We start from the raw sequence: 25,404 nt of genomic DNA on the forward strand, positions 1-25,404 counted from the left end.
ACCTCTCTGGGCAACCCGTCCCAGGGCTCCCCCACCCTTACCGTAAAGAAGGTCTTCCACATGTTTGCATGGAACTTCCTGTGCTCAAGTTCTAGGCCACTGCTCATTGTCCTCCGCTACGCACCACCGAGAAGAGCCTGGCCTCATCCATTTTCCTCCCACTTCCCTTCAGATATTGATTAACACTCGCTTTGAATCTCTAGTTATAGGGTCTGAGATGATGGAGATCTGCCGGCTACTTTTCCATACCAGCCCCCTCGCATGGCAAAATCTTCTGGTTCTTTCTACCAGCTGTGCAAACCCCAGAACTTGCTGGACTCACGGATTCCACGCTACCCCACCTGAGCCGTGATTCGTGTTCACGCGTCCCAGGCTGTCAGACGACGATTGCCCCCAGGATTGTTCCTGGGCAGTGGGGCGCAAAGCAGGAGTCAGATACAACTAGGGCATCCCCTAATGTTCCAATTCATTGCCCCTTGCTACCCAGAGGCAAGCAGGGGCAAGGGAAGAGGAGGAGTACCTCCACGTACCGGTCCTCCGCCTTTTGTCTCAGGAGAAGTGGTGCACCGAGAGGCCTGAGAGAAGGGGGAGAGAAGGTGTGGCAGTTGCACCGCCACAGTTGACACAGGCACTCCAGGCTTTAGGTAACAACTGTCCAGGAAGTCAGAACACCAAACCTTCCTTCCAAATGAGCCCAACACAGAGTTTTACTGAGCAGAGAGGAAGGAAGCAGCGTGCAATTTGAGCCTTGCAGGTGGGCATCCTTCTGTGCCAGAAGTTCTTTGTCCTCTTAATAGTGAAGGGAGTGACGTGTGGAATCAAACTCTGGAACCCACGTAAGGTTACAAAGCAGGTACGCTCATTACGGCGCCGGGTGCGGGGGGGGATATCTCCTCCTAACTCGCACACAGAGAAAAGCACTGGTTACATACTTACAGACATAACATCCACATATTCATTACGTTCCACAAAAATGGGCTGGAATTCTGAGAAACTATTAACGTATTGTCCCACCCTCTTGAGCACGCGTCCTAAAAATGTGGTGGGGGTCTCTGGCGGTCAGTGGATGAAGGCTCGTAGTCTACCTCGCTGTGAACTTCTGACCTTTTAAGGGGGGGTAGCCCGAACCAGCTCCTACTGGCGTTGTGTTGAGCTGAGACATCTGTTTCACCATCCCATCTTCAACAACAGGAGCCTATTCTACTTTCTCATCGTTGTTTGGCAGCGAGTTTCCGTGGACTCTGCATTCTCTTCTTGAGCTTACGTGTCTGCAAGCATCTTGTCCTTCAGCGTGAATCCACTCCAGTTCTTTCCACAATATGGAAAGGCTGTTCTCATGATTCAGGAGACAGCTAGGGCTGGGGAATGGATGCATGGCACCTTAACTCTGACCAGCAAGGAAATCAGGAGAACGGAATGCAGACACTGCCAACTTCTACCGGCTCAAATCTGCTTCAAGACTCATTGCAAAGTCTCAGCTAGAAAAAGGATCACCTCAGTGTATCCAAGAAAAAGAGCGGCGCTTTTTGGGTTGGTTGGTTGTTTGTTTTATTGTGGGTGGTGTTTTTTTGTTTGTTTGTTTAATATACCACAAGACTATGCAGTTACACTGTCAGTCACCTCAGAGTGTTCCCAAAGGAGCTCATCCACGTCCTGCACACACTCCACCTGAACATCAAGTGGAGCAGGGGGTAGTCTTGCAGATGGAGTAACGCAGGAATTTTGACAGGATGTTGCTGCATGATGGAATCTCTGCATCCACTTATTCATCAAGTATCCAGCAGGAGAGCACAGAGCTCCGGAGGCATCGTTGTATCCAGTTCGTCATCTGAAACCTCCGCAACCAAATTGGATGGGACCAGTCCTCTTGTGCCATCTGTCAGCTCTCCCTGAAACCAGCCATTCTCATCCACAGCTCCAAAGACGTTAAGGTGTTGTCCAGCGGTCAGAGGAAGCTCGCTTTCTGGCTCCTCATTAGGACCCTCAACAGGATTGTAGCTATGCCGAGCTAAGATTCTTTGAAATGTTGCTGATGCTTGTCCCAGAGAATGCAGGGTGAAGGACAAAAGCTCTGCTGCTGGTTCTCCGCTCTCACTTTCAGGGCCGTCCCCTGACAGAAAGCAGCACTCAGGACTGTTCCCGTGGACCTCTTTCACGGCTTTGAGTTCAAGCTCCAAGTCTTCCAGATGACTTTGAAGACCTTTGGCCTCTTGGATGGCAGAATGGAATGCACTGGGACGATGGCTGAGATTCTTCTTTGATGGGGCAAGAGTCTCTTCGGCTGCCTCTCCCAGCTCCGTTCTGCCCTCGTCTCCAGTTGGAACTCTCTCCTAGTTGGTATCAGGATGAGCCTGCTCTGCTGCTCTCTCTTCTCTCTTGCACACTCTGTGAGAATGAGTTTCAGAAAGCACTACTCACTGACAGGAAATAAGGGGAAACTTGAAAGACTTGGCAACGTAAGTCCTGGCCGTGTACTGCCAGCAACTGATCTGGCCGCCCAGGATCCTGGCACCACAAATGCTTCGTTGCCAAATGCAGCAATGAAGTGTTCTGGGGAAAAGCCAACTCACACGTATTTTTGGCACATCCATATCACAGCACCACAGGCCAGCACCAGCGCAGACAGCAGCACAGCTGAGAACAGTACCATCGCTGCGATGTGGCGCCTTCGCGCAGATCTGCCAACAGCAGCCTTTGTGCTCATCCCGGCATTCATCCCTGGGAGAAACGAGACAACATCCCACGTTACCCTCACCTGCGCTACAGATAACCTCTCAGTGTGCTTCATGGACCCAGGAGATTTTCATCAGTGGGTGCCTCTGCCTCTGGTGCCCAGGCACCAGAGGACAAGAAGGACTGCTTCCACCTCTCGTTGGGTAGGGAGAGGCCGCACAGGCACTGCCCGTGTCTTCCTCTGGGCCGAGGGCTGGGGCTGTGCCCTGGGGTCTGGGCTTTGTCTGTGGGAAGCACTGCAGAGCAGAATCCCTCGCACTTTCCCCAGCGCACGCGTCCCGCGCTCTCCCGCAGGACACCCCCCCCCGGCTGAAGGTCGGGCTCCAGCCAGCACAAAGCACAGCCGGAGCCAGCCCAGGGGAGAAACACTCCTGCAGGCTCCTCCCACACAGGACCCCGCTCTGCGCCCTCGGGTGGCTTTGCTCCAAAAGGGCAAAACTCACCACTCTCTGGGAACTGGGAGTGGTGGGAGCTGAGCAGCGTCACAGAGGCCTGCACGTACCTTCTCCGGCACACTGCTGGAACAACTCTCCACACCCCACTGAGGTCAGCCGTGTTCAGAGAGCCATCCCTGGCTTCTTTTACACGTGCCCTGTGCTCACACGCTCAGGTTCGGCTGCTGACCTGGCGTGCAAGAGCAGGCAGCAAGAGCCTGCAGGCACACAGTGGCTCTGGTGAGTGACACTGGATGACCACGGGACAGAAATTACCTGGCATGACAGTTGTTGGCGCTGCCTGCGTTCCTCTGCCCGAGACTGGCAGTGTGGGATGGCTGCCTTCTTCCTGCAGTGCATCCTGCTCACTTTGTTGGTCAGTTCCTTTAGAAAGAAAGCAGGGCAGTAGGATTGGATGTGATGTGCTCTCATCGGGAACTGAGCTACTCCAGTCCCGCGCTCAGGCAAAGCCTGCTGGTCCCAGCCCCACAGATCCACTGCGACCCCCTCCGTTGCCCAAGGGCATTTGGGCCCTCCCAGGAATTGGAGGGTGCCAACCCTCTCACGCCTCTCGAGGAATCAGCTCCTATGCAAGGCCCTCACACCCTGTGCTGTGAGCGTCACCAACCATCACGTTCCACCCATCACAGGCCAGGCATCTGCAGGCTGAAATTCAAGCTCAGACAGAAGCGCCTTCAGAATCAGCATCCCACCTTGTTTCCAGCATTAGCAAAGGCATCCCTGCTCGGGATGCTCCTCCTGCACCTCTGACAAGTAATGGTCGTGCTGGGGGAGCAGCTGCCCCCGGGCCTTGGCTGGATGCAGAAGTGGCAGCAGACCATCTCTGGTGCTTGACAGTGCCTGCAAGGCGCTACATGGAACACCACCGCAGCACGGCTCTGAGCGATCCCTTCCTGCTGTGCAGGCTACAGCTTGTCCACACACGTACATCAGACCTCAGCTTCCCAGGTCTCACAGTGAACAGACTCAAGTATACCCACCACGCGCTGCCTTCTCCATTTCCTTCACCAGTTCCTTGAGGAGACGGGATGAGCCCTGGGAGTATTTTCCTCTTTTGGATTCATCCTTTCCTTTTTCCGGACCTTAACAGAATGCATGAAGTTAAATATCACCTGCATGAGGTTTTGAAGACCAGCAGTGAGTCAGTGAGACAAACTACTCACCTCTGGGATTCCAGCTGGGCTCCAGCGCAGGAGGAAACACATGACCGGGCAAAGCCCTCCCTGGGGGCACTCCTGCAACCAAAGACCCACGAAAAGTTTCAGTCATACGCTACAGCATCACTGAATAGCGGAGCATACGGGGGATCGTGCCATGAAATGGCACTGAAATGGGCAGTGAAAGCTCTCCAAGGAATTACAAAGCCAGGACATACCCATGCGATCTGCCGGAGTTTCAGTCCCAGAGCTCAGAGCGGAACCTGGATCACCTCCTCCAGTCACATCTGCAAACAAACGCAGGACAGAGCAACTCCCATTAAACATCCTTCCAGTCAGAATGACACAGGATGCAATTAAAGCTGGGCATTCCTTCACGACACCATTCTCTCCCTTCCACACAGGAGCACCTCGGAAACAGTTCCTGGGTGCCTGCAGGGGCACCACCATCATACAGAACTAACCCCGTGTGGAACTGCCCAGAGGAGCGCCCGCCTGGAGCTCACCCCAGCTCTAAACTCAACTGCATGGACTGGATTAAACCTAGGCTTTGGTGAGCCGCTGCCTGGAGACACAGCTGTAATCAAGGACAGCGGAGAAACGTTCCCATTGCACGTGCCCATCTCTCTCTCCCTTACTGAGCTGCGGTGATGGAAGGGGCTCAGGTAATGACATGGGGGGAAAGTTCCAAAGCTGCAGAGAGGCCAGGTGACCTGCTGGCTGGTATTCCACAGCTTTCCAAATACTTTCTCCAGGCCGTGGGAGACAATTCTCAGGGACCTCATGGAAGAACATTCGGCCCCCTGGAATTTTCTTACTGGGAGACCTCGCAGATACAGAGACAAAGCCAACGCAACGCTGACAGCACGGAGCACCCGAGAAACAACGACCATCCATGCTTCTCGGGGAGAAGAACCCGCTGGCCGGTGAAAAGCGCAACCCTTGCTGAACTAGCCCAGCCACAAAGGAACAAATATCGAGGACATGAAGCCCGGCTACTTACCTCCAGCATCCCCTTCAGGCTCAGAGGCAGGGTTCTGTTCTGCTGATTCACCAGCAGGGCCTGCAGGCACAAGTGTAATCAGACACAGGTGAGGAGAGCTTCCAGCACACGTGGGGGCCTCCTTTTCCCTGAGTGGGGAAAGGTGGGCCAGGGAATGCCACGGCCCAAATACGAAGGTCAGGGCTCTCTCAGCTGAAGAGGGGCAGCGGTAACCTTCCCACTGAAATGTGGCAGCTCTCCGAGTAAAGAAATACTCATGGCTCATCTGTGCAAGCCCTTCAAGGCACAAACAGGCTTGGAAGACCTTGAGAGGGTCTTAAGCAAAATTGCACGCAAGTAAACTATGGGAGCATGAATGTTTCTGCCTCCAAGGAAACAGACACTCACAACTTACCTCTGGGTTGTCCCAGAGGCACAGGCACAAAATCCGGATCCAAACGATCATCCGGAAAGGGAGCACCAAGTTCATCTCCTGGAATCAAGAACGCATGAAAGAAGGTCCCATTGGATGGTGTGATCTCCTTCTCCCTCAGTAACTGGATGTTGCTGGGCCGTGGAACGGGATGGGAGAAGGACCCAGGTCACGATTCCCAAAGTTGCAGAGTGGCCAGGATGACCTGTAGGCTGGCACCTGGCAGCGTACACAATACTCTCTCCAGGCCATGTGCCACATCCCTCACGGACCGCATGGAAGAAGATGCAGCTCCTGGGGGCTTTCTTACTGGGAGGCCTCCAATGCACAGGAAGGTCACACTGAAGCACTGGAGGAAAGCACGCCTGTCTCTTCCTCTGGGCTGTGGGCCGGGGCTCTGTGTTGGAAACTGGGATTCATCTACGGGGAGTACCATGAGCCTGGAGCAGAAATGCTCACGCTTCTCCCAGCACACATCTGCCAAGCTCTCCCCAGGACATCTCCCACGATGAAGGCTGTGCTCCAGCCGGCAAGCAGCAGAGCCATGGCCCGGCATGGCTGGAGCCAGCCCTGGGGAGCAGCGCTGCCACGGGCTCTTGCCCGGCTCCTGCGGTGCTGCCCATCGCCCCCTGCCCAACACCACCCCCCATGGAAGGCCGGCCCCAGGGAAGTGTGGCACAGGGCCGTGGGGACACAGCCTGACTTCTTGCCCCCACTGCTGCTCAGTCCGTGTCCCATCTCTGCCCACCCACCTGCTCCCGGTGCTCGCCACGGAGCAGCACAGGTCTCCCGGAAACACATGGCCATCAGTAGGAGGAAGAGGACAAAGCGGGCAGGGGCCATGGCCCCCCACACTCGCACCATGCTTCCAACACCACCGCTGCAGCCACAGTGAGCGTCGCACAGAGCAAAGCCTGCGGCACAGGACAGCGTCGCAGCCAGGCCTTGTGAGCTCACGGCACAGCACCGCACAGCCATTGGACGGGGCATTGTGACCTCACGGCTCCGAGATTCCGGGTGGCGGCTCCCCGCGGGCTGCTGCTCTTGTGATGTGCTGCACCAGGGCTGCGTGGGGCCGGTGCTTACGTCATAGAAACGCAGAATCATAGAGCGGCTTGGGGTGGAAGGGACAGCAAAGAGCTTAGAACCCCAACCTCACTGCCGTGGGCAGGGATGCCACCCACGGGGTCATGCTGCCCAGAGCCCCACCCAGCCTGGCCTTGAACACCTCCAGGGATGGAGCATCCACAGCTTCACTTGGCAAACATTTCTAGGGCTTCAACAGCTCCAGGAGGGAATTATTTCCAGCTCGGTGCACCCATGACACCTCAGGCCATTGGGGAAAAGATACAATATGGAAATGGGGTCTGGATCAAGGACGCTATTGCACAGGTTATCCATGCGTGTCAAACGTGCTGCAATTAAGCAAGCCAAGCGGATAAAGCCTCTCCAGTATGGAGGATGATGGCTGAAATACAAACACGGGGAAGCTGACCTTCTCACAGACCTGCCAAGTCAAGTGTCACGTGCTTACGTTTTTGTTGATAGATCTGCAGTTTCATCTGTTTTCCTTCAGTTTTCCAGCGCCTTGGCTAAGGACATCCCCTTTCCTGCACCAAGTATATTTCCCACACGTAGCGTGCTTCCAAGCCTGCATTTAGTAGCGGAAATTGAAGGCTTGCTGCTTGGCACCTCCCATCACCAAAGTCCCCCAAAGTGAACTCACCTGCTGCTGGCAACTGGACACTTGGTGCCGAGAGGACCGTCACCTGTGGGGTCCCACCTGGGTCTCCAGAAGCTGTTGCACTTTTGGAAGCAGAGCATCCAAATACACTGTGCTTGCTTTTGGAGACAAACATTTATACTTCAACCAAAGCAGCTCATAGCGCCAGCTGCTAGCATCTCTGAAGCCTCTCAGTGCAGAGCAGTGCAGTGGAGAACAAGGAGTCTCCTCTAAGAGCTGTCCTTGTTTCCGCTGCTTAAAGAGCAAGTGTTTATATTGTCATTCTCATGTGATAAGCAGTGTGGGAGGGAAGCGTATCATCCTCTCACATCAACATCCTGGCTGGATCCATTCCTAATACTTATCTGTTTAACATCACACCTCCTGGGTAACGTGCACAGCCTCACGTGTTTGTCAGGTGTACCTCAGTACGCAGGGTTTGAGCCTAACGGGTATACAGACATCCAGCTTTCATGCAAGTAGACTAACTTGGGATGGCATAAAGCAGGCTGGGGAGTGCTGTCCCCTCTTGAAGGCTGGTACAGGTTGAGATGCTGTGCTCAGAGGGCCTGTCTTCCCAGAGCAGCATTCCCAAGCTTAGCTGATACACTGTGACCCTTATATACTCTGACCCTTCTGCTTGTAGGGAAGCAGACAGTGTGAATGCCTGAATCATTAAATAACTAGCCAAGGTGACATGCTCCATTCTAAAGCCTGGGTCATCGTTGTTTGGCTCAGGTGGTTTGCATGTTGATTTTCTCCTGGCAGAGCTCAGCCTGCTGTGGGCTGTTCCTGCTCAGCCAAGCTAACCCCTGCATCCTGCTGACATAAAAACTGCCTTCCAGTGGGAACAAAAGCTGGACTTACAGCAACTGTGCTATCCAAAGAAGAGCAATGCTCGTATAAAATGGGAAGCAGCAAATACTCCGGAAAAGCAGCTATCTATACTCCACCAGTGGTAATAACTGCGGTGACTGTGCAAATCTCATTGGAAGGTCAGGGTATCAAAGCAGATGGAACAAACTTAGTGCTCCTTTGGAATAATAATTGCTTGTGCTCTGAACATTTATTCATCTAACACGCAGAGGAAACTTTCTTCCTGGTGCAACTCTGTTTGTTTCCACTGGAACAGGTGCACTTATGGTCTTAGCAGTTACTCAAGGAAAGCTGTAGGTTCCAGGGCTGGGCACAAACACGTTGCAGTTAATTCCGCATCCTAAAGTCACGAATCAGCAATGCAGGCAGAGAACTGGGCAACAGCTGCAGGGCCCACGCAGTCTTTGCCATGCAGCTGAACAGCCCTGCTGATTAACCTATAGAGACTGTGCAGAAGAAATAACCAGGAAAGCATCTGTCAGAATATCTCACATTAAGAGCAAGACTTATGTTTCTCGGCATCAATGCTAATGAATACCAAGAGCTTTCTTTAAATCTGCTAATTGCTATTTATCTTCTAAGATGCTTGAAAGGCTCAACAGACCATGCATTGTGTCATACTGCAAGATAGCTCAAGTGGGAGAGCACACAGAAGCATTGAAGAGAGCGATTTCAGAAAGAAAAGAGAGAGTAGGGGGACAGATTTAAGTTATTCTGTACGGCTTGTCAGTGTGAGGACCTAACAGCAGCAGCCAAACATTCAGATGTATGTTCTCGTACAGCATCCCTGGCTTCCCAGGAAGATACTGGTAGCCACATTTGCCATGTTCTTACATCAGCCCAGAAGTCTGTTGTCTCCTCAACAATAAAAGCGTATTTCTGGTATCTTGGAGGAGATCTGGATTTGATCAAGGTGTCTGATCAGGATAAAGCTAATGGACGAAGACACTCACCTCCTCCATCTCCAATGACTGGGCTGGATTTGGAGTGGAAGAGTGTGGTTCAGGATGAATTCCACAACGGCCGACTGCACCTGCACCTCCATGAAGGCAGCTCTTCCGCTGACGCAGTCAGACTCACACTGCTGTGATCTGAAGAAAAAACAGATGAAGTAAAACTGCCAACAGACAGAAGACCGGGAAGGTACCTCTGGCTGTGCAAAATGTGCTGATTTTGGAGGGGAGGGCAGCTTTTGTAGACGTGTGTTTATTTTGAGGTTTCTTTTCAACCCTGTTTACAAGATGTCAAGCATGAGCCCACTCTGGTGCATGTCAGCATGTCCCTGTTTTAATTCTGAATGACACCGGCCCAATACATACCGACTCCCTTTGGAGCCCAGCACACCTTTTACATCTCTGAAAATGATGCAGGGACATTTTCTTCAACGTTCCCTTTAGGATGTTTTGTTTACCAAGGCTTCAACAACGTTTATGGGAAATAAACAGCAGAAAAGTATAGGTTTCTTTCGTTGCTGTTGCACTGGTCAATAAGTAACCCCACTGCATTTATTCTACGTCCTGCTTGCAGAGGCTCATTCTGCACAGCCAGAGGTGCTCTAATAAGAAGGAGCACCAGCAAAGCCCTCACCTAACGAGGCCACGCACTGCTAGTCTCCAGCATCACACCTCAGTACAGCACACACACTGCGCAGAGTCCAGCAATGCCCACTCCTCCCTGCTGAAATACATGGCCACCTCTGCAAAGGCCACGGGCTCCTGCAAGTGCTCCTTTCTGGGCACAGCCAAAGCCCAGGGAAGCAGCTTGGAGAGGAGAGAAACTCCAGTCCCAGCAGCTTCTCTGTTCCCAGCACACAAATGCTGGCTGAAGGACACTGAAGGACACTCTCCCCCCGCACTCCCATCTCTTGCCCCTTGCCCTCTCCTGGCTGCTTCCCCCAGCCCCTGCCTAAGATGGACATGCAGTGGCCATGTGCTGCTCTGCTGCAGGCTGCAGGCACATGTTAAACTGGAGCCTGCTGGGACAAGAGAAATGGCAGGAGATGTGGGAGGAAATGCAGCAATTCCTGCCCAACCCCCACCCTCGCCAGCCCACCTGCAGGGCATTTCCTGGGGGTAAAAGCAGGCTGGGACTCAGACCAGCAGACCTGCTCTTACCAGCCTTCCTTCCCAGCAAAGCCAGTGTGATGGTGTGCTCCCCCCTCCCCCTTTCTTCCTTTCTCCCACCTTCCTCCCTCAGCCTTGCACAGGAAGACAGTGAGCAACACTCCTAGCTAAACCAGACTAAAGATCACAAAACTGCCTCAAGCTGGGAGGCTGAAAGAACTGACAGCAGGCCTCTGGCTCAACATCTGAGGGCCAATTGAGCATATGCCTAAAAATAAAGTACGGCAATGAGTCAATCATCTTACCACCAAAATAGACAGCAGCACAAGCACCTCTTGAGCTCTCCTGCACAGAGGAACAGCTCTCCCCTTGAGCAGGCATGCCTCTTGAGGTTACACCTGCACAGAGATCCTTTCCACCTTGATGTCAAGACACCTTGTTGATACGGATCCTCAGTAAGTGACTAGTAGTTTGGGTGGGCTTTGTTAGCTCCACTACGGTTATATCTTTGATTGTGCACATAGGATCCCTTAGACACAAACTCTTGAACGCGTCTGGGACAAGGAGTGGATCCAGCTGTGCTGAGGATCCTTACCTCTGTGGTTTGAAGAGTTCAGACAGCAACGGGGCCTGCTCTGATCCTCATGACACAGCAGGAGAGCGTCCTGTAGGTGTGTGTTTAATCCTGCCCTCTATGTGGAAAATAACCAAGTGTATCCAGCCATCTCCAGTCTTGTTAAGTCACTGTCATATCACTACAGCATATCTACATTACATCAATAAATATACATTCCTGCTTCCCTCTTAGGAGTGTATATCGTAGCTGTATCCATCTGTTATAAATTGGTGAAGTCTGCACGATAGCAACTAGGGACATCAACTATGATAAGAGTCACGGAGTGAACTCCAGTCCCAAATTCCTATATGAATAGGCTCATGACAACTGTTCTAACTGAGAAAGAAGAGACCATTAGGGGCCACCAAAGGACGAAAGGGGGAAAAGGTATTATCTGCAAAATGCCAAGTTTGGAAGTTACATATGAAGCAAGGGAGAACATAAATAAATGGATCAGGGAGCAGAAACTAAAGCAAGAAATTTATTGATTTATTTTTTTATTTAGTAATAACCTACAGAAATTGATTTTGCTTGGGCTGTGTCAGGCACTCAGAACTATGCCACACACTATGCACAGGAGTGGAGATGGAAACGCATCGTATTGCGTAGCTACAAGTCTGGGAATCTATACTCTTAGTGAGGAATCAGAATCACCACACAACTGAAGCCCAGAATCATCACAGAGTCAAGGAATCTAGAATCATGAAACGATCACAGAATCTGAAATAACAGAACTTATAATCACAGGAGCTGGTATCCTCATAGCATCCTCATAGAATCCTCCAATAATCAATTCATAGAATCCTCAGACTCTAGAATCCTAGACTCTAGTAACCCCATAATAACCCCACAGTACTGAATCACCACATTTTGTTTCCTCACTCCCACAGAGGGAAACTTTCTGTGGAGCATGCTCACAATTGACAGTATCAGCCAGCATCACCCAGCACTCCTTATGGAACAGGTTACCTAGAATATCAAAGCACTGCCAGTTACAAGTGCTCAGAGGTTCTTCCTCAAAAGATGAATTGTTAATACTATCTTTCATTCTAATTTGGATACGGGAAGGGAACCGAGGTCTAGAATCTTTATGAACAGAATCCAACACCACTGTGCTCTTCACAAAACCTTTCCCCTTTGCCACAACACAGGGGAATGGGGAAAGTGAACCTTCATCCTGGTTTTCCACTACCCCTCAGGTCAGTCCCTGGGGACAGTTGGGACCCTTCTGGAGACGCCAGGAGCCCCCAGGACCCTCATCAGGCCCCGGGCATTTTGGTGCCACAAGCCCACTAGCACCCAGGGTGTATCCCCTGGTGTCCCACAGGACGTGACAGCCCAGGCAGGATGCAGCGTGACAGACCCATGTGGCTCCGTGGTGTGAGATTCGTATGTACTTCTCCCTGTCCCTGGCTGAAGTTCTCAGAGGGGTACACAGAGGTAGGAGAGAGCTAAGGACAAGGCCAAGGGGCACTTAGGGTGACAGGACATAGCCACAGCTTGGGGACAGTGGCCAGATGCTGGAGACATTCATATGGCAGGAAGGGACGCACAGGACACAACCACAGCCCAAGGACATGGGGGGCAACAAAAGGGACCTTGCTCAGACCACTGGGACCACAGTGCCGTGGGTGAACACACTGCCACCCACCTAGTGAAAGCTGTGTCCTTGCTGCAGCTATGTCTCCAAAGGGCTTTAGTCAGTGCCAGAACCCACAGATCCCCTATACAGGGCAAAACTACAGAATTCTGCATCAATCAATCGTCAGGAGCTTCCATTCACTGACAACGTCACTGTGAGGCCAAGGTCCCCACAGGCCAGGTGACACAGGGACATCGCTGGGACACTGAGCGATCAGCGGCAGTGCTGTTGATGGCAGCATCAGCTCAAGGGGACACAGCACTGGCAATGCAGTGACAATGAGAATGTCATCAGTGACAACCACAACTCTCGAGTCCATTGGACACAGTGCTGAAGGTCAGTGTCAGTGACACTGCAACAACAACGCCAGGAGCTCCCCACAGCTGCCAGCACTGCCCCCCCCCCCCCCACAGACATTCCCACTCTCACAGCTCCCCACGGATGTCAGGCAGCAGGTGACAGGCGGTGATGGTGGCTACGGTGGCAGCCACAGCGCGCAGGTCACGGCGCACCAGGCACAGGCAGTGCGCGGTCGCAGCTGCCCCAGCTTGGGCGTGGCCCAGGGGCCCCCCCAGACCTTCCAGCAGCCGCGCAGCCCCACTGAAACTGCGTCCCAGTGCCTCAGCCATTGCGCCCCGCAGTCGCCCCTCGCCCGCCCCCAGCCGCTGCTGCAGCAGTGAGGGGCCCCCCCTGGACACCCCTGGCAGCGGCATCCGGGCCGCACTGTCCTCTTCCTCCTCCTCCTCGGTCTCCGACGCCTCCCCCGGAACCTTCAGCCCCACTGCGGGAGTCCCGGCTGTGTTCCCCCCCGGCTCCGGCTCTGAGTCGCTCTCCGAGGCCTCGCCCAGCACCAGCGTGGGGGAAAGAGGGACGGCCATGGTCTGCGAGAGGGGAATAAAAGGGAGGAGGGGGAGTCGGGGGGAAAACGGCCCCACCAGGCACGGAGACCCCCGGCTCTTTCTCCCGAGTCTCAGAGGAATACTGCGCACAACAGGCCCGTGCCCCCTCAGCCTCGTGAGACCCCCACTTCCTCACTCCCTTCCCAGCCCCGTGGGGTCCCCAGAACACGTCCAGGCACCCACAGCTCCAGGGGGATGCCGCATATTCCCTTCCCAACCCTACAGGAACCCCCACGCCCCAATAACCCGCCACCGAGCCCCGCAAGGACCCACATTCCCTCAGCCCAGTACCGCCGCCTCGCCAGGTCACGTGACGGTCACCCGGTACGCTACGCGTCGCGTCGAGTGACGTCACGCCTGCGTGCGCCCGCTGCCCGGACTTGCCCTCACTCAGACTGCGCACGCGCAGAGCGGGCAGCCGCGTTCGTCCAATCGTCCCTCCTCCCAAGCTTTAAGTGACAGCCAGGGTAGCCAATTGGCTCTGCGGGGACGAAGGGGAGGACGGCGCTCTCCCGGAAGAAGGATCGGGGAGGGAGCTTGCATGTAACAGGCAGCAGTAGAAGCCAATGAGATGGCCGAACAGGGCAGGGCTGGCCAATAGGAGAGGCGGGGGGCGGGGCGTGCAGGGGGCCGCGCAGGGCCGGAGCCTGCGCCTGCGCCTGCGCCGGGTTTGTCCGGTACGGCTGTGCCGCTCGGTGTGCACCGCTCCTCGGGACAGCGTGTGCCGGGGCCCTCCTCGGGAAATATTTCTTCCTTCTATGGAAACCAACGAGCACCCGGGCCTGCACTCTTGATATAAATACCCGGTGATGACCGACTTATTGCGGGCGACCGGGCGACGAATCCACCGTTGGGACAGCACTGCCGGTGTCAGGCCGTGTAAGGAGTCGCTGTCCTTCTGTTTGTGAGCTCCCTCCAGGCACGTGAAGGCCGCAGTGAGGTCTCCCCAGAGCCTTCTCCAGGCCGCACGAGCCCAACTCCCTCAGCCCTTCCTGTCGGTGAGGCGCTCCGGCCCTCCCAGCACCTTTGCGGGATTACGGCGGCCCGAGTGCAGCACCTCGCGCGTGGCCGTGTTGCACCTCATCTGGTTCACGCGGTGCTGCTTTTCAAGCCTGTCCCGGGCCCCCCTGGAGGGCGCACACAGCGCTGCCATCACTCACCGCTGCGCGAGATGCAGCTTCTGGTCCCTGGAATGCTGTGCAGCATGACATTAGCACAGAGCTCCTGTCAGAGCAGCGCAGATCCCAGCCCGGCCAGGCTGCCTGTGCCTGCTCCTGGGCTCCCAGCACTGACAGTGCCCACCAGGCCCATCTGTGTGGGTCGGGGGGGAGAGAGAGGCAGCAGGCCTTTGGGGTCGGGTCTGGGGGGCTGTGGGGGCCACAGACTATCACTGAGATACGAAATGTCTCTGCAGAGCTGGAAGGTCAGGAGCTGAGGAGAATATGAAGGGCTCCCATCATGCTGCTGAGTGCCCCTCCTCTCCTGGCCGTACGCTGAGGGCAGGTGGAGGCAGGGACAAGGGTCAGGAGCAAGGGCAGAATGATTTTTTGCTTTCTCAGTCTTCCTAGAAAGAAAGAAAGAAAAAAAATCTAAAATCTTTAAGATATGTGTGGGATCTGTTGAGTCACAGCCTGAACCACGGATTGATCACCTGTGGAAAGGACCCAGTCAGCCCTGAGAGCACAGGTGAAAGCAATTCATGTGTGCGAATGGAAGGAGGGGAGCCTGGCTGCAGCTCTCTTAGATCTCATTTAAGGGCTGACTGCTGCTGGGGAGGATCTTTGCCTGGTGAGCCCTCCTTGGTGAAGCTTCTTCCTGTGAATCTGGAATTTTCTGGTACAGGGGAGCAATCTTCTTCCCTTCCTTTATAGCACCTCTCTGTTGTGTGATGACAGAAGGACTAGCACCTCCGTTGTATTGCTTTTCCTATTGTACTGATCTGTCTAATTGCTACAGTGTATCTACTAAAAGCAAAAGAAAAGAATATCAAGCAAAATGAACTTTATTGCCCTTTTAAGGATACAGTATAGTACACTTCAGAAATACCCTCTCATCTGTAATTATTCTTAAACCCCAGAAATTTTCATACTAGAATTGGTTCTAGCAATTATCTCTTCAAGGCTCTCTCTCAATCTGTTAATTAACTATTTGAATTTTTTTCCTTACATCAAAATCTTTTGTTACTAAACAGGCTGATTGTGTTTTCTGCAGGTGGATTTGCCACAAGGTTTCTTACAATGACTAACAGTAGAAGGAAATGTGCTCTGAAGGGGTGTGCTTGCAAGTCGGCTCAAGAGAAATGAAAATCGTTGTAGCGGGGACCCTGCCTGGGAGCAGAGCATTACCAAATACGTTACTATGCAAAGAATCTCATGTTGAATAATTTAGAAATACCTTTTTGTTAGTGGTCAAGTAAAACATGGCAACAGAGGGTAATCTCAGGAAAAAGAGGGGATAAAAACATCTCTATCAAGCCCAGACTTGATGGGAAAGGAAGAGCTGAACAAGTGTGCGTGTCTGGGGGTGTTCATCTTCTAGACTGCACCCAGAGAAGGAGAATGATTGTGATGCTGCAGTCTCGGAACTCCAGTCAGTACACAAATGGAAGGATTTCTGGGCTGAGATGAATTTATCTCCGCAGCTTCTAATCTTTTGGATTTTGTGTTCTAGTGCAGAGAAGCTTTTGGGCATGATTTATCATCACTATAGCTAACACTGTATGGGAAAAAAACTGACTTTAGATCTTACATCAAAGCTTTTAACAAAGCTTGTTTCCCTGGATTTTACTTGCTTTCCATTGTCTCCACCTCTCTGGTGCCTCTTTAAAATATATGCCTAATCTGAAAGCTGAGTGCAAGAAATATTTGTCTGACTTGTTTGCTCCCATTCCGAATCTTATAAACACTAGTCTCTGTTGTGAAGGAGTCATGCATCATTAAGAGTAAATCTTTCTCGTACAAAAGCAAGAAAACAGAAGCAGTTCAAATGTTGCTTCTTACAGCAGTACAGCATCTCAGAACAGAGAAAAACACGGCTTGCAGAAACTTGATTTCTGTCTTATCAAAACAGATCTTCAGCTAGTCTCAGTTGTCTTAGATCTGACTCCTTCAAAGAAGTGATTATAATTGATAACTCCAGTCTCACCACATCAGAGTTTTCACCTATCAGTTGTGTGCAAGGAGAGCGACAGTACTGGCACACACATCTTGGCGCTGATGGTTCGAGATGGCCATAGAATCATAGAATGGCCCAGGTTGAAAACGACCGCAATGACCATCGAGTTTCAATGCCCCTGCTATGTGCAGGGTCGCCAACCACCAGAGCAGGCTGCCCAGAGCCACTTCCAGCCTGGCCTTGGATGCCCCATCCCTGGATGCATTCACAACCTACTTGGGCAACCTGTTCCAGTGCATCACCACCCTCTGGGTGAAAAACTTCCTCCTAATATCTAACCTAAGCCAGCCCTGTCTCAGTTTAAGACTATTCCTCCTTATCCTACCACTTTCCACCCTCACAAACAGCCGTTCCCCTTCCTGTTTATACGCTTCCTTCAAGTACTGGAAGGCCACAATGAGGTCCCCCTGGAGCCTTCTCTTCTCCAAGCTAAACAAGCCCAGTTCCCTCAACCTTTCCTCACAGGAGAGGTGCTCCTGCCCTCTGATCATCTTAGTGGCCCTCCTCTGGACCTGCTCCAAGAGCTCCATGTCCTTCCTGTACTGGGAGCACCAGGTCTGGACGCAGTACTTCAGATGGGGCCTCTCAAGAGCTGAGTAGAGGGGCACAATCACCTCTCCCTGCTGGCCACTGCCTTTTTTTTTTTTTTTTTTTTTTTTTTTTTTTTTTTAAATGCAGCCCAGCACACAGTTGGCCTTCCAGGCTGCAGGTGTACACTGCTGGTTCATGTCCAGCTTCTCATCCACCAGGACCCCCAGGTCCTTCTCCGCAGGGCTGCTCTCAAGGAGATCTTCCCCCCTGTTTATAGAAGTACCTGGGATTGCCCCGACCCAAGTGCAGCACCCTGCACTTGGCCTTATTGAACCTCATTAGGTTTTCGTGGGACCACTTCTCCAGCCTGTCCAGGTCCCTCGGGATGGCTTCCCTTCCTTCCAATGTATCGACTGCACCGCTCAGCTTGGTGGACAGAAACCACTCCCCACACCCTTACCTAGAGGCTCATGGTCCTGGCAGACATGGGAAGCCTGACCACCCGTGAAGACTGAGGCAAAGCACTCATTAAGTACCTCAGCTTTTTCTATGTCTGAGGAAGCCAGCTCCCCATTACCTTTCATCGGGGGGAGAACACTCTCCTTGGCCTGTCTTCTCCTGCCTATGTACCTGTAGAACCCCTTCTTGTTGTCTGTCGCATCCCGCACCAAGTTCAGCTCCATCTGCGCCTTGGCTTTCCTAATCCTATCTCTACACACACGGACAACAGCCCTGTATTCCTCCCTGAATACACAACCCTGCTTCCACTTTCTGTACATTTCCCTCTTTTCTCTCAATTTAAGCTGCAGGTCCTTGCACAGCCACGACAGTCGCCTGCCTCCCCTGCTCAACGACTTCTGCTGGGGTATGGAGAGCCCTTGAGCTCTCGGAAGGGTGTCCTTAAAGAGCTGCCAGCTCTGGTCTGTGCCCATGCCCTTAAGGACAGTTTCCCAGGGGATCCCACTCAGCAGTTCCTTGAGCAGACGGAAGTTCGCTTTCCTAAAGCACAGCGTTGTGACTGTGCTTTTTGCCAGGCCCGCATTCTTCAAGCTCACAAACTCCACCAAGGCATGGTCACTGCAGCCCAGGTTGCCTGCAATCTAAACCTCTCCATCTATTACCTGGACCAGAAAGTTGTCCTCAACAGACTCCAGGAATCTCTTGGATTGTCTGCCACCCACCGTGGCACTATCCCAGCAGATATCCGGGTGGTTGAAATCCTCCATCAGGAGGAGAGCCCGCAAGCATGACACCTCCTGCCGCTGAAGCAAGAAGGCCTCGTCCACAGCCTCTTCCTGATCAGGTGGCCTGTAACAGACCGCAGCCGCTAGATGCCCTTTGCTGGACTGATCCGCAGTTTTTACCCACAAGCTCTCAACCTGATCATGGCTGTTCCTCAGACGCAGCTCTTCACAATCTGTCCACTTCCTAACATAAGAGGCAACTCCACCACTCTCCTAACCTGTCTATCCCTTCTGAAAAGCCTGTAGTCCTCAATCAGGGTATTCCAATCATGCGATTCATCCCACCCTGTTTCCATGATAGCAATTAGGTCATACTTTCCCAATTGCACCACAGTTTCTAGCTCCTCCTGTTTATTTCCCATGCTGCACGCATTGATATAGAGGGACTTCAGCTTAGCCACTGGCCTCATTGCCTTCTCAGAGGAGCCCTCCCTAGTACCTCCAGGATGAGTCTGGGGTTTTCCCTTACCACCTCCCAAGGTGACAGCATTCCCAGGTGCTTCTCATGGCTTCAAGCTGCACCAGGGAAGATTCAGGCTGGACGCTAGGAAATACTCCTTCTCTGAAAGGGTGGTCAGGCACTGGAATGGGCTGCCCAGAGAGGTGGTGGAGTCACTGAGCCTGGTAGTGTTCAAAGAGCGTTTCGATGTTGTGCTGAGGGACATGGTTTAGCGAGAACCATTGGTGAAGGGCGAATGGTTGGACTGGATGCTCCTGTGGGTCTTTTCCAACCTTAGCAATTCTATGATTTTATGATTCTCTGTCACCCAGTATACCACCTTCCCCCATCATACCTAGTTTAAAGCCCTGCTAACCAGCCCTGCCAGCTTATTTCCAAAAATATTTGTGGCCCTTCTAGTCAGTCGGCTCCCATCCACTGTCAGCCTTCTCCCTTTCTCAAGGCTGCATCCCAAGCCATGGTACCCAAAGCCCTGAGCATGACACCATTCACAAAGCCATTCCTTCAACATGTGCACCCTCCTCCTTTTATCCAGATCCCAGTCACCAACTGAGAGGACAGAGGAAAACGCTGCTTGCACGCCAGATCCCTTCAGAAGTCTTCACAGACCCCTGAAGTCCCTTCTGATCACCCGAGGACTTCTTTTGCCTATCTCTTCATTTCCAATGTGGAAAGACAGTAGTGGATAATAATCGGAGGGCTTAACCAGGCGAGTGATGTTCCTAGCAATGCCCCTCACCTCGGGCACCAGGCAGGCAGCACACCTCCCTGCGGGACGGATCCAAGCAGCACATCGGGTCCTCAGTTACCCTCAGAAGGGAGTCCCCTATGACAACAGCCCTTCTTTTTTTCCTGACTGACACTGTAGCAGAACAGGGGAGCAGACTGACCAGCCTTGGGCAACCTCTCCTGCACAGATGGACTTTCACCAACATCCACATCCCCCAGTCCCTCTAGCTCCAGAGCCTCATACCTGGTATTGTAAGGGCACCTGGGAAGGTGGGACAGGCTGAGGGGCAGTCCGCTTGTTGCCCCGAGCAGGGACTTGTTTCCATCCCTCGCTGTCTTTGAGGTCACCCGTTCCCACCTGACTGCGAGACAGCAGATGATCCCCCACTGCCTGAAAAGCATCTCCCCCACACCCTTCCTGTAGGGACGGCCGAGCGCAGCTCCACCGACCAATCCCCTTCCCACAGTCCCGGATGCTCCTCAGCCCTTCCACTTCCTCCTTCAGCTCTACCACCAGGCTGGGCAGATCCTCCACCCGCTCACAGGCGGTATCCCAGCTGCCCTCCCGTAGCAGCAACAGGGCCGAGCATTCTGCGCAGCCTGAGACCTGAACTGTGGCACGGACACTCGTGCTTTCAGTCTCTGCATGCCTTTTAGCAGCAGCTCGCTGCCGTGTGGTGACCGTGGTTGCACCTCGGTGTGCCCGGAGAGCAACGACCTGTTCAGTGCTAAGTGCTAACCGCCCTCCTACATGGCAAGGTGCCCCGCCTTGCCTGCTCGCTGAGTCGCTCGGGGTTTGCCCTGAAAATCACTCTCTTCACAGCGAGACAACAACCCGACTCCCTGTGTAGTCGCTGCGAATGGGTACCTTACCGTATCACCTCGCCCGAACGGCCCCGCGGTTCACACGCCCTGACTCCGCCTCTCCTCCTCGGGGCAGGGACAGATGGGAAGCAGCGAACCTCGGTGACAGAGCAGTCGGCAATCAAACCTTGGCCATCATAAGCTCATTGCTGCCCTGACCCTTTCCCTGCCCTTGCTACCTCAGCAATGTTGAGTCTGGTGCTTTCTGGGGGGCTGACTGTTGCACAAAGTAATAGAGGTGAATGCTGGGCTCGCCAAAAGGGCTCCAAGAGGAGTGATCTTCAGAGAGCAATCCTTCCTCCGTGGCAGTCAGCCCTTAAATGGGGTTTAGGAGAGGTGGAGCCTGGCTCCACCCCTTCCGGTCACACAGGTGGAGTTGCAGTTCAACAGTTCTCATACAGGGCCCCACGCCTGGGTGCAGTACTCCAGATGGGGCCTCACAAGAGCTGAGTAGAGGGGGACAACCACCTCCCTCTCCCTGCTGGCCACCTCTTTCTTAACGCAGCCCAGAACACACTTGGCCTTCCAGGCTGCCAGCACACACTGCTGGCTCACGTCCAGCTTCTAAAATCACACAACGCTGGAATGGTTTGTGTTGCATGGCTCCCTGAAGATCACAGAACCACTGGATTTTTGTACGCTGGAAGTGTCCTTGAAGATCACAGAACAATAGGATGGCTTGTGTTGAAAACGTCCCTGAAGATCACAGCACAGTAGACTATCCTTGGTACACTATCATTGGTAGAGGGCCTCGAGGATTTGGCAGTACCTCCCAACCCAGAGGAGATGCTGGTCATAACCTCCACCACCTCTCTGGGCAACCCGTCCCAGGGCTCCCCCACCCTTACCGTAAAGAAGGTCTTCCACATGTTTGCATGGAACTTCCTGTGCTCAAGTTCTAGGCCACTGCTCATTGTCCTCCGCTACGCACCACGAGAAGAGCCTGGCCTCATCCATTTTCCTCCCACTTCCCTTCAGATATTGATTAACACTCGCTTTGAATCTCTAGTTATAGGGTCTGAGATGATGGAGATCTGCCGGCTACTTTTCCATACCAGCCCCCTCGCATGGCAAAATCTTCTGGTTCTTTCTACCAGCTGTGCAAACCCAGAACTTGCTGGACTCACGGATTCCACGCTACCCCACCTGAGCCGTGATTCGTGTTCACGCGTCCCAGGCTGTCAGACGACGATTGCCCCCAGGATTGTTCCTGGGCAGTGGGGCGCAAAGCAGGAGTCAGATACAACTAGGGCATCCCCTAATGTTCCAATTCATTGCCCCTTGCTACCCAGAGGCAAGCAGGGGCAAGGGAAGAGGAGGAGTACCTCCACGTACCGGTCCTCCGCCTTTTGTCTCAGGAGAAGTGGTGCACCGAGAGGCCTGAGAGAAGGGGGAGAGAAGGTGTGGCAGTTGCACCGCCACAGTTGACACAGGCACTCCAGGCTTTAGGTAACAACTGTCCAGGAAGTCAGAACACCAAACCTTCCTTCCAAATGAGCCCAACACAGAGTTTTACTGAGCAGAGAGGAAGGAAGCAGCGTGCAATTTGAGCCTTGCAGGTGGGCATCCTTCTGTGCCAGAAGTTCTTTGTCCTCTTAATAGTGAAGGGAGTGACGTGTGGAATCAAACTCTGGAACCCACGTAAGGTTACAAAGCAGGTACGCTCATTACGGCGCCGGGTGCGGGGGGGGATATCTCCTCCTAACTCGCACACAGAGAAAAGCACTGGTTACATACTTACAGACATAACATCCACATATTCATTACGTTCCACAAAAATGGGCTGGAATTCTGAGAAACTATTAACGTATTGTCCCACCCTCTTGAGCACGCGTCCTAAAAATGTGGTGGGGGTCTCTGGCGGTCAGTGGATGAAGGCTCGTAGTCTACCTCGCTGTGAACTTCTGACCTTTTAAGGGGGGGTAGCCCGAACCAGCTCCTACTGGCGTTGTGTTGAGCTGAGACATCTGTTTCACCATCCCATCTTCAACAACAGGAGCCTATTCTACTTTCTCATCGTTGTTTGGCAGCGAGTTTCCGTGGACTCTGCATTCTCTTCTTGAGCTTACGTGTCTGCAAGCATCTTGTCCTTCAGCGTGAATCCACTCCAGTTCTTTCCACAATATGGAAAGGCTGTTCTCATGATTCAGGAGACAGCTAGGGCTGGGGAATGGATGCATGGCACCTTAACTCTGACCAGCAAGGAAATCAGGAGAACGGAATGCAGACACTGCCAACTTCTACCGGCTCAAATCTGCTTCAAGACTCATTGCAAAGTCTCAGCTAGAAAAAGGATCACCTCAGTGTATCCAAGAAAAAGAGCGGCGCTTTTTGGGTTGGTTGGTTGTTTGTTTTATTGTGGGTGGTGTTTTTTTGTTTGTTTGTTTAATATACCACAAGACTATGCAGTTACACTGTCAGTCACCTCAGAGTGTTCCCAAAGGAGCTCATCCACGTCCTGCACACACTCCACCTGAACATCAAGTGGAGCAGGGGGTAGTCTTGCAGGATGGAGTAACGCAGGAATTTTGACAGGATGTTGCTGCATGATGGAATCTCTGCATCCACTTATTCATCAAGTATCCAGCAGGAGAGCACAGAGCTCCGGAGGCATCGTTGTATCCAGTTCGTCATCTGAAACCTCCGCAACCAAATTGGATGGGACCAGTCCTCTTGTGCCATCTGTCAGCTCTCCCTGAAACCAGCCATTCTCATCCACAGCTCCAAAGACGTTAAGGTGTTGTCCAGCGGTCAGAGGAAGCTCGCTTTCTGGCTCCCTCATTAGGACCCTCAACAGGATTGTAGCTATGCCGAGCTAAGATTCTTTGAAATGTTGCTGATGCTTGTCCCAGAGAATGCAGGGTGAAGGACAAAAGCTCTGCTGCTGGTTCTCCGCTCTCACTTTCAGGGCCGTCCCCTGACAGAAAGCAGCACTCAGGACTGTTCCCGTGGACCTCTTTCACGGCTTTGAGTTCAAGCTCCAAGTCTTCCAGATGACTTTGAAGACCTTTGGCCTCTTGGATGGCAGAATGGAATGCACTGGGACGATGGCTGAGATTCTTCTTTGATGGGGCAAGAGTCTCTTCGGCTGCCTCTCCCAGCTCCGTTCTGCCCTCGTCTCCAGTTGGAACTCTCTCCTAGTTGGTATCAGGATGAGCCTGCTCTGCTGCTCTCTCTTCTCTCTTGCACACTCTGTGAGAATGAGTTTCAGAAAGCACTACTCACTGACAGGAAATAAGGGGAAACTTGAAAGACTTGGCAACGTAAGTCCTGGCCGTGTACTGCCAGCAACTGATCTGGCCGCCCAGGATCCTGGCACCACAAATGCTTCGTTGCCAAATGCAGCAATGAAGTGTTCTGGGGAAAAGCCAACTCACACGTATTTTTGGCACATCCATATCACAGCACCACAGGCCAGCACCAGCGCAGACAGCAGCACAGCTGAGAACAGTACCATCGCTGCGATGTGGCGCCTTCGCGCAGATCTGCCAACAGCAGCCTTTGTGCTCGTCCCGGCATTCATCCCTGGGAGAAACGAGACAACGTCCCACGTTACCCTCACCTGCGCTACAGATAACCTCTCAGTGTGCTTCATGGACCCAGGAGATTTTCATCAGTGGGTGCCTCTGCCTCTGGTGCCCAGGCACCAGAGGACAAGAAGGACTGCTTCCACCTCTCGTTGGGTAGGGAGAGGCCGCACAGGCACTGCCCGTGTCTTCCTCTGGGCCGAGGGCTGGGGCTGTGCCCTGGGTCTGGGCTTTGTCTGTGGGAAGCACTGCAGAGCAGAATCCCTCGCACTTTCCCAGCGCACGCGTCCCGCGCTCTCCCGCAGGACACCCCCCCCCGGCTGAAGGTCGGGCTCCAGCCAGCACAGGGCACAGCCGAGCCAGCCCAGGGGAGAAACACTCCTGCAGGCTCCTCCCACACAGGACCCCGCTCATCGCCCTCGGGTGGCTTTGCTCCAAAAGGGCAAAACTCACCACTCTCTGGGACTGGGAGTGGTGGGAGCTGAGCAGCGTCACAGAGGCCTGCACGTACCTTCTCCGGCACACTGCTGGAACAACTCTCCACACCCACTGAGGTCAGCCGTGTTCAGAGAGCCATCCCTGGCTTCTTTTACACGTGCCCTGTGCTCACACGCTCAGGTTCGGCTGCTGACCTGGCGTGCAAGAGCAGGCAGCAAGAGCCTGCAGGCACACAGTGGCTCTGGTGAGTGACACTGGATGACCACGGGACAGAAATTACCTGGCATGACAGTTGTTGGCGCTGCCTGCGTTCCTCTGCCCGAGACTGGCAGTGTGGGATGGCTGCCTTCTCCTGCAGTGCATCCTGCTCACTTTGTTGGTCAGTTCCTTTAGAAAGAAAGCAGGGCAGTAGGATTGGATGTGATGTGCTCTCATCGGGAACTGAGCTACTCCAGTCCCGTCGCGCTCAGGCAAAGCCTGCTGGTCCCAGCCCCACAGATCCACTGCGACCCCCTCCGTTGCCCAAGGCATTTGGGCCCTCCAGGAATTGGAGGGTGCCAACCCTCCTCACGCCTCTCGAGGAATCAGCTCCTATGCAAGGCCCTCACACCCTGTGCTGTGAGCGTCACCAACCTCACGTTCCACCCATCACAGGCCAGGCATCTGCAGGCTGAAATTCAAGCTCAGACAGAAGCGCCTTCAGAATCAGCATCCCACCTTGTTTCCAGCATTAGCAAAGGCATCCCTGCTCGGGATGCTCCTCCTGCACCTCTGACAAGTAATGGTCGTGCTGGGGGAGACAGCTGCCCCCGGGCCTGGCTGGATGCAGAAGTGGCAGCAGACCCATCTCTGGTGCTT

General features: G+C 53.4%; 2 protein-coding genes and 2 long non-coding RNA genes across 5 annotated transcripts in view; 1 reads left to right on the top strand and 3 right to left on the bottom strand.

Annotated features, from left to right (window-relative positions):
• Nucleotides 1–13,902, bottom strand: part of LOC121107474 — a 23,780-nt gene extending 9,878 nt beyond the window's left edge. The window contains exons 1-13 of one of the 2 annotated variants that reach the window (XM_046903636.1): nt 13,853–13,902; nt 9,313–13,561; nt 7,487–7,602; nt 7,295–7,411; nt 6,513–6,874; nt 5,743–5,820; nt 5,349–5,408; nt 4,564–4,632; nt 4,352–4,423; nt 4,169–4,270; nt 3,444–3,551; nt 2,571–2,718; nt 42–2,385 (exon numbers count right to left, since the gene is read on the bottom strand). In XM_046903636.1, coding sequence (XP_046759592.1) covers nt 2,331–2,385; nt 2,571–2,718; nt 3,444–3,551; nt 4,169–4,270; nt 4,352–4,423; nt 4,564–4,632; nt 5,349–5,408; nt 5,743–5,820; nt 6,513–6,867 — 1,047 coding nt within the window. In that variant the 5' untranslated portion in view covers nt 6,868–6,874; nt 7,295–7,411; nt 7,487–7,602; nt 9,313–13,561; nt 13,853–13,902 and the 3' untranslated portion in view covers nt 42–2,330. Of the gene's footprint in view, nt 1–41; nt 2,386–2,570; nt 2,719–3,154; nt 3,358–3,443; nt 3,552–4,168; nt 4,271–4,351; nt 4,424–4,563; nt 4,633–5,348; nt 5,409–5,742; nt 5,821–6,512; nt 6,875–7,294; nt 7,412–7,486; nt 7,603–9,312; nt 13,562–13,852 lie in introns of those variants that run through there. The other variant, XM_040651906.2, reaches the window with a different exon arrangement.
• Nucleotides 11,507–13,902, bottom strand: LOC121107484 (biogenesis of lysosome-related organelles complex 1 subunit 3-like). The gene has a single exon (XM_040651927.2). It carries the CDS (start codon nt 13,556–13,558, stop codon nt 13,106–13,108), a length of 453 nt encoding a protein of 150 aa, XP_040507861.1. The 5' UTR covers nt 13,559–13,902; the 3' UTR covers nt 11,507–13,105.
• Nucleotides 13,903–14,230: 328 nt separating this feature from the next.
• LOC121107488 lies at nt 14,231–16,430 on the top strand. The gene is made up of 2 exons (XR_006932063.1): nt 14,231–14,458; nt 15,139–16,430. It is a non-coding gene; the product is annotated as an uncharacterized LOC121107488 (long non-coding RNA).
• A 7,296-nt stretch (nt 16,431–23,726) lies between these two features.
• LOC121107486 lies at nt 23,727–24,873 on the bottom strand. Its single transcript, XR_005841670.2, has 3 exons — nt 24,827–24,873; nt 23,959–24,106; nt 23,727–23,773 (listed from the first exon to the last, which is right to left on the bottom strand). It is a non-coding gene; the product is annotated as an uncharacterized LOC121107486 (long non-coding RNA).
• Nucleotides 24,874–25,404: the final 531 nt, after the last annotated feature.

Source organism: Gallus gallus, chromosome 23 (assembly GCF_016699485.2).
Source record: "Gallus gallus isolate bGalGal1 chromosome 23, bGalGal1.mat.broiler.GRCg7b, whole genome shotgun sequence".
NCBI classification, from domain to species: domain Eukaryota; kingdom Metazoa; phylum Chordata; class Aves; order Galliformes; family Phasianidae; genus Gallus; species Gallus gallus.

What these genes read in the sequence shown, in the direction of transcription:
- LOC121107484 (XM_040651927.2), bottom strand. Translation starts at nt 13,558, where the DNA reads ATGGCCGTCCCTCTTTCCCCCACGCTGGTGCTGGGCGAGGCCTCGGAG.